General features: G+C 40.4%; 1 protein-coding gene and 1 long non-coding RNA gene across 3 annotated transcripts in view; one reads left to right on the plus strand and one right to left on the minus strand.

The window, feature by feature from the left end:
* Positions 1–576: 576 nt before the first annotated feature.
* SIAH3 (siah E3 ubiquitin protein ligase family member 3) overlaps positions 577–20,497 on the plus strand; it is a 177,137-nt gene continuing 157,216 nt past the window's right edge. The window contains exon 1 of the mRNA XM_063952818.1: positions 577–955. Coding sequence (XP_063808888.1) covers positions 821–955 — 135 coding nt within the window. The 5' untranslated portion in view covers positions 577–820. The remainder of the gene's footprint in view (positions 956–20,497) is intronic.
* LOC135015726 (uncharacterized) overlaps positions 18,341–20,497 on the minus strand; it is a 35,251-nt gene continuing 33,094 nt past the window's right edge. For both annotated transcript variants that reach the window (XR_010213931.1, XR_010213925.1), the window contains 2 exons: positions 19,095–19,184; positions 18,341–18,545 (listed from right to left, as the gene is read on the minus strand). This is a non-coding gene — a long non-coding RNA (uncharacterized LOC135015726). The remainder of the gene's footprint in view (positions 18,546–19,094; positions 19,185–20,497) is intronic.

The raw sequence follows: 20,497 nt of genomic DNA on the forward strand, positions 1-20,497 counted from the left end.
TTGCACAGTACAGTGTGTGATCCCTGCATATTATGCCAGTGCCCTTGTCGGTGTACAGTGTGTGCTCCCTGCATATTATGCCCTCTTCGTTGTACAGTGTGTGATCCTGGCATATTATGCCCCTGTCGGTGCAGTGTGTGTTCTCTGCATGGGTTGCCTTTCCTCATGAGCCACTGGAAATAAGAGTGGCAGGACATCATGAAAATTCTCAGCAAGTGTAATGGGAAATATAAATCTCATTTAGCAGTGCCGTCAAATTCCCATCATACATGTTAAAATCCCCAGACCGCCGTTTTTATGAAGTATAAACCACAGTCGATTTGCTTAACTTTTACTTGTTGTTATGATGTGATATTTTTTTAATGCATAGCTTTTTCTTTCCCACTGATGCTAAGAGAGCTTAGAGCATAAAGTAAGTCAATTATTAAATGAAGACATTAGGCAATGAGATTTGTTGCAGGCGTCTCAGTAAAGGCAGGGTTTGTAATGGAGAGATGAATGTGATGAGCTGATGTATTGTAATGTGCTGTAGTACATTCCCTAGCACTAGCACTACCTCTATTCATCAGAGAGCTTCAGTAGGGGGAAGCATTTGTTATTGGCTGTCTCTGGTCCTCAAGGATAACATTCCGGCTCTTTGGATTGGTCAGGCGACTGCTGCAAGATTCTAACCATCTTATTTGGATGATAAATATGAAGGCATGCTAGGGGGTGCAGGAGTGTAGTGCTCACACACCGCTACACTCCTCTCCAGGTCTCCAGCACTGACAGGCTGTGTTGCTAGCCCTGAGTGAGACAGGGGAAGAGGAAGAAAGTTGTGATGCTTTTCTTTACTCAGTGTTTTGGGGCAGTGTTAGATCTTATCCACCTGAGGTTCCAGCATTACCAGGCAAAGAGGGTCTTCTCCTCAGCTGGACAGTTGGTCTGTGTGGTTAACCCGACACAAAACTCAAAGGTGAGTTTGATCAGTATATAAGATAATACATTATTTTCATATATTTAGTTTATTAACATTTACTATATATAGTTCTGCTTTGCAATTGGGAATACAGTATACAGTTTACATTTCTGTGTCCCAAACCAGGGATATCGTTCCTTTTCTCGATTTTACTACGATATTGCTTATCTCGCTGCTCTGCTACTCTGTTAGCGTGTTACTGTATGTAAGATGTGATTTTCAAAGCATTATAATAGGATTCATCATTTAATTTGCATGCAAAATACAACTGCGGGGCAAATGTGTTTTAATCTGGAAAGCAATTACATGAAGTTTCCTTGATGTGCTTGGCGGAGAGACGCGTTGTTTACATTGCTGCGATAGGTGCATTTTGCTGTTGTTTGCGCTGGGGGGCATTGGCTGTATGCTAAAGTCATCTGCACCGTGAATATAGGATCACTTTATATGTGACGCTTCTGGTGCTCACATTGGAGTTCTTTTAGCACCTAATAAGTTTCAGTATCCAATTATAGGAACTATTTGTATAACAAGAGTTGTTGGCATACTAGGACCTGCCTATAGTTATTAACAGCTAACTGTATATTTTGAAGACAAATATGTTAAAACATTGAAAGTGTCTCTTTGTTAAGCACATACTGTATTATAGCTATACTGCACATAGAGGTGCCTGTGTACATAGGCTGTCCCTGTGTGTTTCTGCAGGCAGGCACTTGCATGGAATTGCTGCTGTCCACGACGGATGGTGCTGAATTGTTTCTGTCCATGACGGATGGTGCTGAACAGTACTATGTTGACATTACTCCGCTATTGCTGGCTGCTGCGTAGTGCCTGTGTGTTGATGGTGTGGTGATGTATTATCTGGACACAGCTGTTGTCAGGAATGGATTGAGCTGTAAGATTTTTCTCTAGTCTCTCTATAGTTGTCATATGAAACTGCTGTACGATTATCGGCGCTGTTCTGCAAACTGAAAGACTATAAAACATAGGTATTAGTCCTGAATTCTGACTTGTAGCTGCTGTGACAGATTTTAAATAGGTTCCAGAACGTTGTGCAATGCAAATCTTGTACATATGCAGAGTAATATCATCATACAGTAATATACTGTAAACCAGACTATTGTACAACAGGCACAGATTGACTTTTCATGGATATGTTATATACATTGTTGACTAATATTAGGAGTAATATCATTTATAGTCACATTGGTCAATAAATAAACTTTACTTCAGTAGTTTTATATATATATATATATATATATATATATATATATATATATATATTTACACACATGAGCTGAAGCTTTTATTTTTAACAGTGCACATGCTGTAGCAAGAATGTCATTGTACAGGCTTTATTTACTACTCCATAAACATCACATTGTGTCTTTTTCTTCTCCTCAGTTTGAGTGTGGGAATGATGCATTGTTATCAAAACATTAAAAATCAATTTGTAACATACTGTACTGTAGCAGCTATGTTTCTAAATTCTGCTTTGTAAAAACAGCAATGCGTGGGAAGCAGGTAGAGTTGTAAACAAAGAGAGGATGGATGAACAAGCATAACATATACACTTTATCTAGAAAAATAATAACATTGACAGCATCCTTTCATTTTAAACCTTGAAACGTACTATTAGAATTGCTCTTTGTGTGTGTAGTATATATATATATATATATATATATATATATTACATTTTATGATGTTCGACAACACTATATCATTATGGACAAATAAACTGTTATGTATTATCTATAGCATGACTTACAAAATATAGTCACCTGATGTATAAAGTTTAATGTACAGTATTAACACTTGCATTAAATGTATTGAAACAAAAATGGTTATGAAAGGAGAGGAAACACATAACAAGTAGTCAGGCTTTAACTTTTATCAATGGCACAAGTCAGGTTAAATAAAATTATTATGTCAGTAAATGTCCTTTAGTGTGTCCCTGCAGTTTACATGAGCACCAGGTTCAGGGTGAACAGACTTATAGTGGGCAATAAACTTTTTACCCCTTAATATAGGCTGTATGCAACAGGTTTGTGTAGGTACATGGATGCCAGTTTGTGTGCATTTAGTAAGAATCACATATAGTATTTACTAAATTGTAAATTATGGGTGATTACATTTTTTAAGCAAACATTGTACTGTACCTTGAAATCACATTTATAATTCTCAACCACCAGCTGGTCTAGACAGGTAAGTTTTATTTCTTGTACATGTACTTCAGTGTATTTAGGATACCACTGCAGGATTTGATCATAAAAATAAAGCACATTTTCCTTTATTTAGGGTTTGCTGTGCTCAGATATTTGCACAAGGTGTATAAGATATTAGTGTTGTAGAACATCCAAAGTGTACGAGTAACTTCAATTGTAAATCAACTTTTATACAGTTTTTCCTAAGGATTTATATTGCATGGCTTTCCATATCTTTTGTATTAGTGGTAAGGACAGAAGGCAGATCCCCAGCTATTTTGAAAACATAATTGTATTTGCCTTTGTAGAAATCACCTCCCACACCATGCAAGTTTGTGCAGGTAGAAAGTCATAGTATATTTCATTTTCTAATATAGTTACAGTATGCCTCTACAAGTACAGGAATAGGGTAATCTCAAAGGGATAAAAAAAGTAATTAGTAAAAACAGGAATTGCTAACCTAATAGTGTAAAGAGAAGAGTATCAGTTTAATAAAAAAAAGAAATTGAAGGGAAAGGAAGTCATGTACAATATGAACTCACCATAAAATCTAACTGTTTTGCACAATGGTGCCTTTATAGTCAGCCCAGTCAGCTCTACACAATGCTAAAGTGTGTCCATGTATGAAAATAGACAAAAATTGGAAGGTCATTGTGCAGATGTATAAATCATGGGTGTATCTAAAATGGTTGCAGGGTGTGCGGTATACCTGGGCCCCTGAGTACAGGGTTCCACACCACACACCCTGCACCCATTCACGATATCTACCTTTCTGCCAGCACCATAGATATTATCTGTATCATGGTGCATACTGGTGCCATGTTTTCGTATCTCTATACATATAAGCACTATAGAAATCAGAGGGAAAATGGCACCAGCACCATTTTCCTGGAGATCGGTACAGTGCCAGAGTCTACTGAGAACATGCAACGGTGAGAGGAGGAGGCCGCACAGAGACCTGTTTCTGATTAGGAAGTAAAGCAAACAAAGCAATTAACTGTGCACCTGGACAAACCATGTTGCACTGTAGGTGGGACAGATGTAAAATGTGCAGAGAGATTAAGATTTGGATGGGGTAAGTATGCCCAAACTGAAATCTAAGTTTCAGAGTAAAAATAAAGTTGTATAACATTTATAGGCTACTGTTACAATTCACCTGCCTCTAATGTTTGGCAGGTGAATTACGAGAAGAGGATACATGCTGGTGGTGCAGACAGATGTGGCACAGAAATGGTTAACCAGACTTGACTGTAGAATACTGAAGTGTCTTGTGCAAGGTATAGCAGGATGTAATGTTTAGCAGACTATGGACTCTACCTTTAAGAATGTCCAGCACCATACATTAACACTGATGATTAACAGCAGATGAGTACTGTAGTTACACAGCTATGAGCCAGGGCTTGAAAACAGGACCAGAATGTATCACAATCATTGTTGCAGGTAATGAATGTCCACAGAAGTGAGGAAATACTAAGTACTTTTTTGAAGCAGTGGTGTGATAATGTATAGCAGAGGAATCATAGTAACAATCCAAAGTACAACATGAGCAGAGTGTAAATGGTTGTCCAGAATGAGACTTGCAGCAGAGTAATGAAATAGTTGAGCAAGAATCCAGAGTAATAATCCACAGAACTCAGATTGCAGGACTTGCACAATAAATCAGAAATGCATGCAGGCATATATTAAGTCCACAGTAATATGTAAATACAAGTAATGAATGCTTAGAGAATCCACAAAGCACAGTGAAAGTCCATAATACTTAGCTAAGGTAGTCCTGGAAGCACAAACTGGCAAAAACAGGAGTTGCTGGATAACATGAACCGGCAGACCAGGCTTTCGGCATGAACAGGAGCTTGGTCTAAAGACACCAGGCAATTCAGATAGTTCTGGCAGAAAAATAATAATAATATAACCAGCATGGGAGATATATGCTGGCTGGTTTATAACAGCCACACTAACCAATGAAAAAAGCCAGGCTAGGAGTGTTAACGCTAATTACATAACCTGTGCACCTGCAGAGCTGCATGTACACAGAGAGCCTAAGGAACAGAAAACTCAGGAAGACACAGATGGATTGTTAATGTCAGTTGACACCAGGTGCATACTGAATAGTTAGTCAGTTGTCCCCAGGTGCCCTCTGAACAGAGGGAATACATGCACCAACAAAATCATAACAGCTACATGCAAAAGTATATAGTGTTTACCCTGCACAGAAAAAAATCTAAATGTAATTACTCTCTTTGCATTGCAACATGGTTTGTTCTTAGCCAGATTAAGAAGGGGTGCAGGGCATACTGTGCCCAACCCCCCCCCCCCCCCGGCTGAAGCATCGTGAAATAACTAGCTCTCCCTCTCCCATCAGAAAGCCGTCAGTGGGGTGAGCGCAAAGAGTCCCCTTGCGAACTCACTGTGCTCGCCATGCTACAGGCTCAGTGGCTCGCTGTGCTTGCCATAGGATCTATTTGAGTGGGAATAGCCCTGTAGCGACAGAATTGCGGCTGACGGGATTCCAGCACTGTTAATTTGACCGCCGGTATCCCGACAGCCAGTAAATTAATTAAATCTCAGGCATAAAGTATGTTTAGGTAGACCCATTTCAAAATGAGTAAATATTGTACATAGCTAGTGTTTGCACCAGGAATATGTCAAGCAACAACTGGGTATATTGCATTATTTAATTTGTAAAAAATAGTTGCATGTTAGATATAAAATCTAATTACATGTAAACATAAATACAAATACAGAATACAAATATAAACAAAATGAAATACAAACATCTCTAATTTTCCACTTTACAAATGAAACAGGAATCTTATTACCTACTGCAGTTCAGCTGGAAATATCAATTAAGTAATGGGAATAGATGGGCTTGATTTTGTATAATACAGCAACCACACTAATGATTTAAGTACTGTACAGGCAGTTGTAGAGGTCAATTCGCAATCAGCAAAACAGAAGTGGCTAGATAGTGCTTCTAAGTAATATCATCATCATCATCATCATTATGATTGCACAGTCGACCAGAACCCGCAAGAGAGATGCCTTTTCGATAGGCGAGTCTGTACCTGTATCCACATCTACTTTAGTCACAATTAAATTAATGTTTTTACTGTAATTGGCTTATGTTTTCACGAAACCCCCCCTCACCCCCCCCCCCAAGCATACACTTTATGGGGCATATTTATTAATTATCAGGTTTTAGACGAGATAATTAAGGTTTCTTTTAGTTGCTTATTTGCTGCAATAAGAACTTAAGGTTCGCCTTGTATTAAATAATGCCTGCAGGGACAGCCCATCCCAACTATTTGCTAATGCAATTCATATAACGAGCGCTATAAAAATTATGAAAAAGTGGCACCTGTAGAGAAAAGATTGTTAGTATAAAACGTGTTTACAGCTCCTTTTGGAGAATTTGAGCTCAGTCCGTTCCGATTCACAGAATGTGAAAGTTCTAACTGTCCCTGACTACTAACCGGTACCATGCAGGATTCCAAAAGATGGTATGTTGAACCCTTCTCTCCCGTACCGCTGCGTCCAGCGGTAAGGGATCACGGCTAGCTGTTAGGTCGCGGCTCGATGATGTCACACTGCGGCTCGGCGTCAGGGAGTTCGGGCCGGTCAGATGGTATGCTGTAGCTCTGTGCCTCCAACGCGTTTCGTGCGTCACCGCGCACTTAATCATGGATGGCAATTGTGTTTCCTGGTCCTTCCTTTATACTAGAAAAACTTTATTGTTCATTTTTGAAAACGGAAGTGCACACAGGAAGTTAACGTCAAATAGGCGGCAAGCATGTGCTCCTATTTAAACAATGGTAATATTATTATAAACAGAAAAAAAAATTGTTTTAAAAATTAAGTGCCACTAAAAATACTTGTCAAAATAAAAATGAATTCTGTGTACTATAAAAATGCATTTAATTTGATGTCAATATTAAGTCCATGGGGTAGTAAAGTTTTCATTTCAAAGATCCATCTTGTTTCATTTTTTAATAAGTCTGTGACAATTAAATCCGGTATTATGTGACCGAGTACACAGTAGAATTTACTGTGTACTCGGTCACATAATACCGGATTTAATCGCAGAGCAGAGCTGGCCAAACCAAAACTGGAAAAACTTATGCAATCAGAGACCATTTAAGTTGTGAGACGGAGCAAGTAATTTACCTCCTGGAATGCCCATGTGGGCTACAGTATATTGGCCAGACCAAGAGAAAATGTAAAATAAGACTGGCAGAACACATCTACAATATAAGAAGAGGTCTGAGCACTCACAGTGTGTCAAAACATTTCCTAGATTCTCACAATAAGGACCCACATGGACTAAAATTTCTAGCAATAGGGGGGCGTGGCCTGGAGTAGCTGGGGACAGGCAGCATTTTTCCGGCTCTCCCGCTGATATCCTGAAAATATCCTGCTAGAAGCTGTTTTCTCCCCCCAAACACCTTGTGTTTCTGCTGGACCCTCTCCCGCTGCTGCGGAGCTCCTTGGAGTGTCGAAATCTCGGGATCTCCACGTGTGCGTCCTAGAGATTGGCCGGCCGGCCCGGCCTCGGCACAGAGTCCCGTTGCCTTTGTTTCTGGTTCCAGCGGCTGCAGTGCGGTGTGCGATACTCACCTGTTACTATCTCCCATTCTTTGGCTGTGTCTCCGGGGATCCTCCGTGCGTCTTCTGCTGTCTGTCTCGCTCCCGGTGCTTGCGGGTGTGTGTGACTCCGACGGCCACCATTTTGCTGCTAACTTCTCCTCTGACGGCCCTCTGGATATCACTCCTGCTCTGCACATTCTGATGGTGAGGGTGACGCCGGCTGCCTGTTTCTTTGCTCCTGTTTAACGGGTCTGCTGCTACTAACTGGCTGCTTTACCCGGGTTCCCTACTGGATGTGACTTGGTGGTGTGTCGGCCGCCGCCATTTTGCCTCTGGAGGTTTATACCTGATGCCCTGAGATTCCTGCAGTCTGTACCATTTGTGGCCATCCCAGCTGGTGCTCGGATTTGTCTATTGTGCCCACTCTCCTGTCTTGGCGTCTACGTGCCTTTACGATGGCTGGCTCTTTGCGGCACATATTCCAGGCTATTTATGCCTCTACAGAGAGACTTGTTATTCAGCTTACCAAAATGGTGGATGTATCCCCCAGCTCCATGGTTGCCTTCACTGCGCTTCCTGCATCGAAATATTCTCCGGCTGTCTCCTATTCCGACACCGTGGATTCTATTGTACAGGATGCTGATCTAATCCCTGTATGCCCTGACTCTCTTGCAGTCCAGCCGAAAACCCGTTTGGATTTTCTGTCATCCTCCGTTGGAACTGCTCCTAATATCCTCTGTTGTCTACCTTCTGACTGCCTCGACTATGCTGTGTCCTTTACAGTTATTGGTTTAATCTCTCCTGCTGCTATGTGGACACACTACTATGGCTGGATGGAGCTAACGGTGCCCTCTCTGAAAATCCATCCTCTATCTCTTTGGTTCGCGCCAGGTCTGGGGGATTTGACTTTTGCATTCTCTGGACATTCCCCTACTGATTGTTGTCTGTGCTAGACCAGGTTTTTCCTTTTCGGCTTATCCTATCATGGTGCTGAGCCTTGGCCGGACTAATGTAACACTGTGTCACCATTTTCTGCTAAGCTTTGCTGGTGGGGATGGTTTCCATCTCCTTGTATTTTATTTTATTTTTTTTATTTTTCATACGACTGTGCTATAGTGATGTTTTATGTGTAGCGGGAGGGTTGGGTCTCTGATATGGTTGAATCTCCTCCTATCTATGCTATGTATAAGTTTATATACTGCTCAGCACGCTACGCGGGAGTAAAGTTATGTTCTTCTGCGGGAGAGCCGGATTTAGCCTAGCTTAAGGTCATTAGTTTATTGCTCCTATTAGTTTCGAATGGGGGGGGGGGTTGCTAGTTAGTGTAGTTAGTGAGGGGGATGGGGGTTTAGGGATCCAAGTATACCTGAGTTGGGGGTAGGCTATACAGGGTGGGGGGTTATAGGGTTGGTTTGTTTTTGTGGGTTTTGTTTTCTTTTTGTGGCTGTTTGGCAGACGTTTTATATCCTATTGGATTATACTTAACGATGATGTGTCTTCACGGTGACATGTGTAGGGACTAGATACTCCCCATTTTATTCTGTGGATAAATTGTGTGGGCCCACATGGCGCCTGTGGGCCTCTGCGTACTATGGTGTGGGGAGTCAATCTACTTATGCTGAATCGTAGGCCATGTGTCATCTTGATCTGCAGCTTTTTGATGTATATTCTATATTCTGCCACGAATACCTGCACATGCTACAGCATTTTCAATTTGTTCTGTATTTGTATTTCTACCAAATTTAAAATCTCAATAAAAAGTTATTGAATTTAAAAAATTTTTTTCTAGCAATAAAACAAATTCAAAATAACTGGAGAGGTGGAAATATTGTCACAGACTTATTAAAAAATGAAACAAGATGGATCTTTGAAATGAAAACTTTACTACCCCATGGACTTAATATTGACATCAAATTAAATGCATTTTTATAGTACACAGAATTCATTTTTATTTTGACAAGTATTTTAAGTGGCACTTAATTTTTAAAACAATTTTTTTTTTCTGTTTATAATAATATTACCATTGTTTAAATAGGAGCACATGCTTGCCGCCTATTTGACGTTAACTTCCTGTGTGCACTTCCGTTTTCAAAAATGAACAATAAAGTTTTTCTAGTATAAAGGAAGGACCAGGAAACACAATTGCCATCCATGATTAAGTGCGCAGTGACGCACAAAACGCGTTGGAGGCACAGAGCTACAGCATACCATCTGACCGGCCCGAACTCCCTGACGCCGAGCCGCAGTGTGACGTCATCGAGCCGCGACCTAACAGCTAGCCGCGATCCCTTACCGCTGGACGCAGCGGTACGGGAGAGAAGGGTTCAACATACCATCTTTTGGAATCCTGCATGGTACCGGTTAGTAGTCAGGGACAGTTAGAACTTTCACATTCTGTGAATCGGAACAGACTGAGCTCAAATTCTCCAAAAGGAGCTGTAAACACGTTTTATACTAACAATCTTTTCTCTACAGGTGCCACTTTTTCATAATTTTTATAGCGCTCGTTATATGAATTTTATTAGTGTCCATTTTAAACAGAGCAGCTTAGACACGTACAGCGCAGTTGCTCACACATTCTAATCTATTTGCTAATGCAATCACTTGAACTTCCTGGTTCAGGGGGCACCCACGCTACTTCATATGCATGATCTGCTGACTATGCATATAGAGTGGCCATTGCTGGGGATGACTCTTCACATTCCAGTGTATTGTGGTCAATTTGGAATTTTAGAAGCTCACGTAAAATATGGGGAATCACAGCAGATTTCCACTGCCGTTCTCAGAAATTGAATGTTTTCAAAGGACATCCCACAAACTTACTTGCATATGAATATATGTGTAAACTTTTCTGTTGCACATATATACATATGCAAACACACACACATATCCTACTCTACATATGCCACTTAATTGTGTAATGTTTCATTTGTAATATTTCATTTATATTGCTTTCCAAGCACTCATCTTTACTATATCGGTTATATGTGTTCACGATTGGTTGTTATTGCATTTCTGAATTAACAACACCACTGAACCAAGCACAAAACATTTAATCATTTACAATTGTAAGCAGCTCTACAAGAGCTCATATGTCACAGTATTATTCAATAATTTTCCTATGTGATGTATTTAATTATAAAGTTCTCATAAGTTATGAGCAGTGTGACAGGCACCTACTGACAATCCTGATCTGCCCAATGTGCAAACAATGGGGGCTATTTAGGTTTGTTAGCAAACTAAAAAAGCACACAATGGGCAAAACCATGTTTCCCTGCAGGTGGGGCAGATGTAACCTGTGCAGAGAGAGTTAGATTTATGTAGGTTATATTGTTTATGTGCAGCACTGGCTGCTTCATTTTTACACTGCAATTTAGATTTTAGTTTGAACACACACCACCCAAATCTAACTCTCTCTGCACATGTTACATCTGCCCCACCTGCTGTGCAACATGGTTTTGCCCATTAGTGTGCTTTTTTGGTTTGCTAACAAACCTGAATAAGGCCCAATGCCTGTAAAAAAATAAATAAATCACAAATATATAAATAATGGTCACATTTGCTTGCATAGAGTGTAGGTGCACTGATGTCCAAGCTGCTCAGTCTGGGCTTTTCTATGCTTCTGCTTGTTATTATAAATGATTAAAATAAATCTCATTAATTTCTGCTATGTTTACAGCAGTAATCTCACATACTGTAGAATTCTTCTAAAGTAGCAAGTTTTTTTTTAAAGGTGCCCATACGCTAGACGACCTGTAAATGATGATTTCTCGTTAACGATTTCCCTTGAACTCCCCTGGCAGCTACTCGGCACTCCTGGGCAAATGATATAGTACAATACACATGATATATCTTAAGATCTGGGAGTGGCTACATCCAGGAGCATGCTGTCGTTGACAATAGCCAACGGGACCACGTATTGTGATCATTATCGTTCACAGACACTGAACGATCCTCACTATTATGAACGATTTGTAATTCCGATCCGTCGGAAATGGCCAAATTGCTCATAATATAGCTTAGTGTATGGGCACCTTAAGAATGAATCTGATAGTTATTTTTCTACAGTATCTACTACAAATCATTATCTTCAAAAATATTTCTGAATGCACTGGCATAAATCCCTGTGGCAGGGGTGTCAGCCAGGGCGGCATAAAAACGGGAACTATGAGGCTGTGTGCTGCCTGTAGCATTAGAGAGGCGACATGTGGGCATTTACATAGGCAGCATAGATAGTGCGCCAGTGCATCCCTGCCCCCTTCTACCTTTCCTGAGTTGCTAAGGTAAAAGATTAAAATATGTAATATATTTGCAATGTTGTTTATTAAATAATGATTATGGACGACAGTAAATACACCATTCTATTACATGGATACTGCCTGAAAACTCAAGGATCTGATTGAAACGCTCATGCCTGGGTTTTAAAGTAGATCCTTTTTTTTAGAATAATTTAGCAAACTGTGCAACTATTGATCCAGTGTAGGAAAGAAATTTTAATAGGCCAATTTCCCACATGCCCTAATCATCATATTTTGGTATCATGTGTTTTGTTCTCATTTCCCAGAAGAGCCAAATGTAGTATTTCAGTATTACTGATGGTATCATTTCACTTATTGAATTTCTACTTTGAGTATCACTTTCTGTAGTATAAGAGCGATCTCTATTGGAAAGCTGTATGAGAACTGCCAATACAGCATGATGTAATGTTTCATTTCTCTAAGTAGATTTTCAAATAAACTACCAGTCAGTGTTCAATTTATACTGCTACGGTGTAAAAAAAAGCTTTTGCTACTTTCTGGCTTTCTTCTGTTTTTAGCTAATTTGTTACAATTAATTGTTTAAGATTTTCAATCAAAAGTAATAATAAGACAAACACAACCTGAGTGAACACAAAATACAGTTTTTAAACGATATTCCCATTAGCATAAGGTAAAAAGCAGGCTGCTGCTATCATAAGAAAAGCTTCCACACATAGGCCCTCATTCCAAGTTGTTAGCTCGCTGCTAATTTTAGCAGAATTGCTAATAGGCTAAAATCCGGCAGTTCTGCGCATGCGTATGCGCTAAGCAAATTTACAGAAAACTATGCTATTTTACTCACAGGCGAACAAAGCTTTTCAATCGCTCTGCTGATTGACAGAAAGTGGGTGTTTCTGGGCGGAAACAGGCCGTTTTCAAGGAGTGTGCTAAAAAACGCAGGCGTGCCAGGTAAAAACGCAGGAGTGGCTGGTCGGACGCTGGGCGTGTTTGTGACGTCAAACCAGGAACTAAACGGACTGAGGTGATCGCAATCTAGGAGTAGGTCTGGAGCTACTCAGAAACTGCAAGGAAATTGCTTTTCGTTAGCAATTCTGCTAAAGGGGGTAATTCCAAGTTGATCGCAGCAGGATTTTTGATAGCAATTGGGCAAAACCATGTGCACTGCAGGGGAGGCAGATATAACATGTGCAGAAAGAGTTAGATTTGGGTGGGTTATTTTATTTCTGTGCAGGGTAAATACTGGCTGCTTTATTTTTACACTGCAAATTAGATTGCATATTGAACACACCCCACCCAAATCTAACTCTCTCTGCACATGTTATATCTGCCTTCCCTGCAGTGCACATGGTTTTGCCCAATTGCTAACAAAAATCCTGCTGCGATCAACTTGGAATTACCCCCAATATTAGCAGAATTGCTAATCTTTCGTTAGCAATTCTGCTATGCTAAAATACACTCCCAGAGGGCAGCGGCTTTGTGTTTGCATTTCTGCTAAAAGTAGCTAGCTAGCGAACAACTCAGAATGAGGGCCATAGGACCTAATCCAGACCTGATCGCAACAGCAAACTTTTTCTCTAATAGGCAAAACCGTGTTGCACTGCAGGTGGGGCAGATATAACATGTGCAGAGAGATTTACATTTGTGTTGGGGTTGTTCAAGCTGAAATCTAAATTGCAGTGTAATAATAAAGCAGCCAGTATTTACCCTGCACAGAAACAATATAATCCACCCAAATGTAACTCTCTCTGCAAATGTTACATCTGCCCCCCCCCCCCCCTTCCACCTGCAGTGCACATGATTTTGCCAATTAGAGAAAGATTTTGCTCTTGCGATCAGGTCTGAATTAGGCCCATAGTTCAAAATCAAACTCAGCCTACCGCATACCTCCCTACTTTCGATGACATCCTGGTGGAATCTTTGCGCCACATATGTGCTCATCTGAAAGGGGGCATGGCCGTGAGTGGGGCATGTCCTTGTGTGGGAGGGGTGTGACTTTGTGGCATGATGCTGTTTCCAGCATTTTGGGGTGGGGGAGGGGTGCCCAGCACTCCTCGAGCAGCTGGGCAGGGCCGTATTAAGCCTTCGGGGTGCCCGGGGCACTTAAGACAGGAGGGCCCTGGTGGAAGGGGAGTGTGTGTATATTAAATGGTGTATACGTCACAACATGACCCATTCTAGGAGGGACCAAATGCTTTCTACTTGGACTTTCCTCTTAGTACTTGATTGCCGGTACTTGTGTTTTACTATTTAATTGATAAAGAAGATGTTTCAACAGAGGTGATTGCAATCATAACTTAAGAAGAATGTCCAGGTAGAGAGCATGTTGTCCCTCCTTGAATGGTTCTTGGTGGGAGGTATGGATTGTGTATATTAAAATGACACCAATGGTGTATATTAGATGTAAACTAATAGTTTAATAATGCCTAATTGAGAGACAACTATTTTATAACGTTTTCTTGCAATGGAACAAAGACAACTTAAAGAACCTTGAAATACACATTTTAAAATAAAATGTATAATTCTTGTCACATGCAAGAATAGCAGCAGCGTCTGTACTACTTACGCACTGGAACAGTACTCAGGAGGTCTCTCTCTCTCTAGACCCTCATTAGATAACAAGTTACACAGGACCCAGACACCCAGGCAGGGAGAAGGAGAAGCTCGGATCCCTGGGTTACTTACAGCTCTCTCCCCATTTCTATCGCTCCTCTGATCAGAAAGCTCAGTAGGTAGCTTATGAAGCCTGATACTCCTGTGTCTCTGCCTGCACTGCATACTGTTCTACTCACATTCTGGCTGCCTGGTTCTGCTACTGCATAAGAGGGAGAGCTAGTGATATCAGTGTGTTTCTGGAAGGGGGGACATGGGGTACAGTATGCCCTGTGTCACCCCCTTAATCTGGCTATGCAGCTGGGCATCCCCCTGGCTCACCTCCTCACACTGTTTTGCAGACCAGTGGTGATCAAAGGCTCCCCAACCTTTTGCATGCTCACGGGACTCAGGGGCCCACGGGTAGGACAGCAGGACAGTTTTCGAATAGTGGGACTGTCCCGCTGGAATCAGGACAGTTGTCACAGTACATCCTGTATGTCATAATCCTTACTGTACTGTACAGTATGTGTGCTGAATTATCACAATCCTTTTAGTACATGTGTACTAGTATGTCACAATACTTTTTATACATACAGTACATGTACTAGTATGTCACAGGCCTTCTCGTACATATTTTTCTGGCATGCTACAATTCTTACTTTACAAATGCACTGGTAATCATAATCCCTTTTATTACATATTAACAGTGCAGGAATCACCAGGAACTCAGTTCCTGAACCCAATGGCGAATTTCCCATTAGGCAATTATGTATATAATTAAAAAAAGTATAATTTTTATTTTTGTTAGTCTATAAATTGGCAATCATCAAATGAGGGCTTATAATCATTCAAAGAAAATTATAAAATTATGTGTGGGTTGGGGGGAGGGGGGCAGAAGTTACTGTTTTGCCTAGGGACGTCCTTAACCCTAAATTCACCCCTGCCTAATCCTCTTATTACTTATGACATAATCAGGGCCAATCAACGTGTCCTGGGCCAAAAATATTTTTTCCATAAAAGAAGTTTTATTTCAAAGTCCATCATCTATCTATAACTTATTTAATAGCTCCATCCCCAGACCCATAATTCGTGAACCTATTTTTCCAGAAAAATAGTACTTCATATAAATATAAGGGTTTTCTGTGACTTTAACAGAGGCATCTTTTCACTGGAAAGGTGTAACAGCTTCCACTTTTTTTAGTGTCTTATTTGACTTACTGTAATTATGAGAAACTGTAATACAAGTAGAAAATCATGTCTTAAGGCCCCTCTGCCTCTAAGCCATGTTTCTCCGATTCCCCGGCCTCACCGGAATCGCTGATCCACTCATCGATGATCAGCACTCGATGATTGACAACCCACCAGGGAATCTGAGAAATTCTTTGTTTTAAAAATCCCCAATTTGCTGATCCCGACTTATTCAAGATTTTGATACTTGTCTAATTTTCCTTATTCCCCGACCCGACCATTGGGGGTTCAGAAAATGATGTCAATATCTTGCTAATGTATGAGGGAGGGCCTTTAGTTTTGTAGATTGTTTTGCTTAATCCAACTGTCAACAAATCCTGTCTTTTCACCACCGAATAAAGCTGGGCCAGTAGTCAGCACAAGTATTGTTTGTACAGATTTGTTTTATCATTTCAATACAGTAGTTGCAGTCACCTTGCTGCTGGACTGCATTCATCCAGAAAACAACTGGAACATTTCTCTGATTTCTTTCTACTATTACAAACCATGTCGTGTACTGAGTATCTTGCAAAGAGAAATAACCTATACATTCATTTATAATAGGTGATTTCTCACCATAACCACTAATTCTCTTCTTCGTGTTGAGTCTTATTGCTGGGGGATATATTCACAGTGATTACGGTACTTTGAGTTGATACTGGCTGCTGGGTGCACTGTTGGGGTAATTCAGAGTTGATCGCAGCAGCAAATTTGTTAGCAGTTGGACAAAACCATGTGCACTGCACGGGGGGCAGATACAACATGTGCATTCATGCAATTGGATTTTACACATCTTTGAATTTGTGGACAATTGGTTTATATTATTCTGTGTCGCCTTTGATCTATTGACATTTGTTTTGCTATGCTTTGGAAGTTTTCAAAGACAGTGGTGTTTGTAATAATAGCCTTCATAGGGCCTGATGCATAGATATACGCTATTGCATGCTGCTGAGAATTTGTACGCATCGGCTGTGTGAAAATATGCAAATGTCGCAGACATAGTGATTTGTATTGAGACGCCCACTGTAGGTGTCTCTGACCTGCTGGTTGCGTACAAGGATGTAACCATCGAGCGCATTTCAAACAAATATTGACCATCTGAGTAACCTTATATTCATACAGCATAGCCGTTGGCAGTAAGATGGTGTACCCATTGTAACTGCATGCATGATGGCAGTGACACGAATCTGGAACAAACGTGACAAACTTGCATTTGTGTCAACACTCCTCCATTACCTCACACAAACGGTTCCTTACCGTCAGTGACTGCGAATAAATCCTTACTGGGAACTCTGTTGAAAGACCATCACAGCACATAGTAGCAAAAGAATCACTCCATTGTGAACAAAATCGACATTGCATACAACTGTGAAAGAAATATCAGCCCAAGTAGATAAAGTATAATGATTTTTCCTTTTGTGAGCTGTCCCTTTACTCCAATAGCAATTATATAGTATTAAATACTGTATTTAGCTGCTTGTTTACTTTTTGCATAAAGTAAAAGATTGAATTAAATTCAGCTTAATAAAATAATTAATTATTATTTTATTTGAAAGACCATGCCCATGTACAGGCTGATGGTGCACTTATTTTTATAATACTTGGTTACACCCAATTCTCTTAACACACCCAATGATCTCAAACATTCTTGAAGAATCTCTCTAAACTTTTATGTTCATATTAGGCCCTACTGTCCTTGGTAACAAGTTAGAAGCTGGTTACCCTTATTTGGAGCCAGTTCCAATTATAGTAACACACATTAAACCTGTTAATGTTTTGTACAAAATATGTTAATTGGTCTATTCATGAAGCAGTGAAAACAGTGGAGAAACAGAGCAGTGGACAAGTTGCCCATGGCAACAAAAGTGTGGAGAAGTGAGCCTGTGGAGAAGTTGCCCATGGCAACTATTCAGCTGCTCTGTACAATTGTAAAGTATGCAAATTATAAAGGTTACTTCAATGCTGATTGGTTGCATGGGCAACTTCGAAACTGGCTCACTTCACCCTTTTCACTGCTTCACGAATAGATCCCATTATATGATAGGTATATCTACAAAATATGCGATTATATAGAATTAATAAAATATCAGGCAATGTACCCATGTGAACTGGTTCTTGAAAGATTTGATGTCACCCTTTGCTGTATTAATAAAGAAGGTATGTGTTTTGCCTGAAGTGCTGCTAGATACACTGTCTGCATTATTACAAATTATGCGTTCAAATTGCTTTAGGTTTGTTGTGTTTACTCATAAGTATGTGATTTGCATTAGAAACAATGATGTTAAATCTCAATCTGTGCAGCATTGTGTTACTAACGCAAATTAATTTATTCTAAGACACACCACTAAATTCATCTATAACATTTTTCACAAGTGGCTGCTTATTGCTAGTACTGTGGGTACTAGCAATAAAATGCAGCTTATGGAATAAAGTTAATATATTATAACTACACCTACTGTATCATACCGACCTAGTGATACATACGCACAGCACTATCCAGAAGACAGCAGCCAAATGTATTGTTTTTCATTTTATTTTATTCTTTAATTAAAACCATGTAAGACAGTAAGCAGTTTGTTACAAGTAAAAGGGATACACAGTTACTAATTTATGCCATTAATTTATAGCGGCCTCAAGGATCAGAAACAGGAAACATAGCTCAGAATATTTAATTCTCTCTGTACTGGTATAGTCTTTAATCTTTGGCAACTCGTCTGTTTATTTCTGTATAAAGCAAAAAATAATAATAAAATGAATTAGTTGTATATACTAAATAAAAATACTATTCAATTCTACTAATATTATCACAAAACCAGGGAGCAGAATTATGACCTGGGATGGTACTAAAAGACTTTAAGGTCACATGTAAAGAGGTTAATGTAGATTACGGAGAGAGGACGGACCTCAGTGACTGGAAGATCACCTGGGCAAGTAACAGGTGTGACGCTATACAGATAATACTGGTAACCAAACATCAGGAGTAACAAAGCTGTAATGCAGCTGACATTACTGTTATGTTGTTCCGTCATTTTGACGGGAGCGTAACTGATAACTGGCAGCTTAACTGAAGGCTTCAATCAATATTAAGATTTATAATGTTTAATAATCATTGTCATAGACCTTATATGTATTATGGGAAATGTTTAGGAGTCAGACAGATTGAATTTTGTTGAGCCTTTTTGTTATGAAGGTATATTTAAATATGTCAGATAGTCAACAAACTTCCTTAAGTGAATTTAGCAAAGATGCTTGTGTTGTTGTCATTTGGATTACCTGGTTTGTTCTTTTGTAGCTGTGTACACGGGTTGGTATCGGGATCCCGACAGTTGGGATGCCGGCTGTCAAAATACTCACAGCAGCTTCCTGATATGTAAAATACAGACATAAACTAATTACCTAAGATAACCCTGATCCCTAACCTCTCTAATCCACCTTTCTCACAGCCTAAACCTGCCCCCGTCCCCTTTGTATTAACCCTGTATATAAAACTACACAGAGAAACATCATGTTCCCTCCCTGTCCTGCCATCACACACCAACCTCGCCTCACCCTCTTCACTGGAGATGGTTATCTACTTTCCCAGGACCTGGGAAAATTCTCTCAAATGTGTTGTTTTGATGTGTGCTAGGTACACCTATATTTGTAACATTTTATTATTATACAGTGGCATAACTATAGTGGGAGCTCCTTTGTTATGGGGTCCGGAATCCTAAGGTTCTGCCTCTGAGCCCCTCCCCCACCCCTCCCCTCATGAGCATCAGGACCAATCAGTGTGGTAAGAACAGGTGACACTAATGAATACAGACAGGGACAGTCAAAAGACAATTTACCAAGATTCTACCGAGTTCAATATAGTGTTCTCAGTAGACTAGATTGAACATGGTGAGTATCTTGTTGACTGTTCCTTTCATCTAACATGCTGTGGATGCAGCAAATTCTGCATGTAAAGCACAAGGGTAAGAAAAAAGCATCAGAGGTCAAGGAGCAAAGTAAATTGGAGCCCACCAGTTTGACAATGAGGGCACTGTGACATAATGTGAACTGGTCACACTTTTTGGCATAATGTGAAATGGGGGCACTCAATTGAGGCATAAGGCATAATGTGAGCTTGGGGTACTACCGTGTGGCATAAAATGATCAGAAGGCATTGTTGGCATAATGTAAACTGTGGGCACTACTATGTTGTATAATGGGACTGGTGGCACTGTGTAGTATAATATGAATTGGAGACCCTACAACTGAGCCTTAACTAGACTTTTAGGTGCCATGTATCAGAAAGAATTGTGGACACATCGAACTATGGTTGACCTCTGTAAGTGCAGCCTGGCTGTGCTACCAGGCAGCCCGCCACCATTTTTTAATCAGAGAAGCTGCATGTGACATGCAGCCACCCCGAAAATGCTCTTGGAATGCCCCAGTTTGGATCTCCACACCCCCCCCAATGCCGCATCGCCGCCCTGCGAATGCCTGCTGCGGCCGCGATGTGTAAGGTCACGCACTATGGCCAGTACACGTGCGCAGACAACCCAAATGCAGCAGCTGCGTACAGATGTGCGGCTGCGTTCTGGTCTGAATGACCCCGTTTGTTCATTGGCCCTGACAATACTAGCTTCATTGGCTGGCTGTATGCTAAAATCCCTTACCAAATTGGTTGTCTTATTAAAACTTCCACCTGC

This window comes from Pseudophryne corroboree, chromosome 2, assembly GCF_028390025.1.
Source record: "Pseudophryne corroboree isolate aPseCor3 chromosome 2, aPseCor3.hap2, whole genome shotgun sequence".
Lineage (NCBI taxonomy): Eukaryota > Metazoa > Chordata > Amphibia > Anura > Myobatrachidae > Pseudophryne > Pseudophryne corroboree.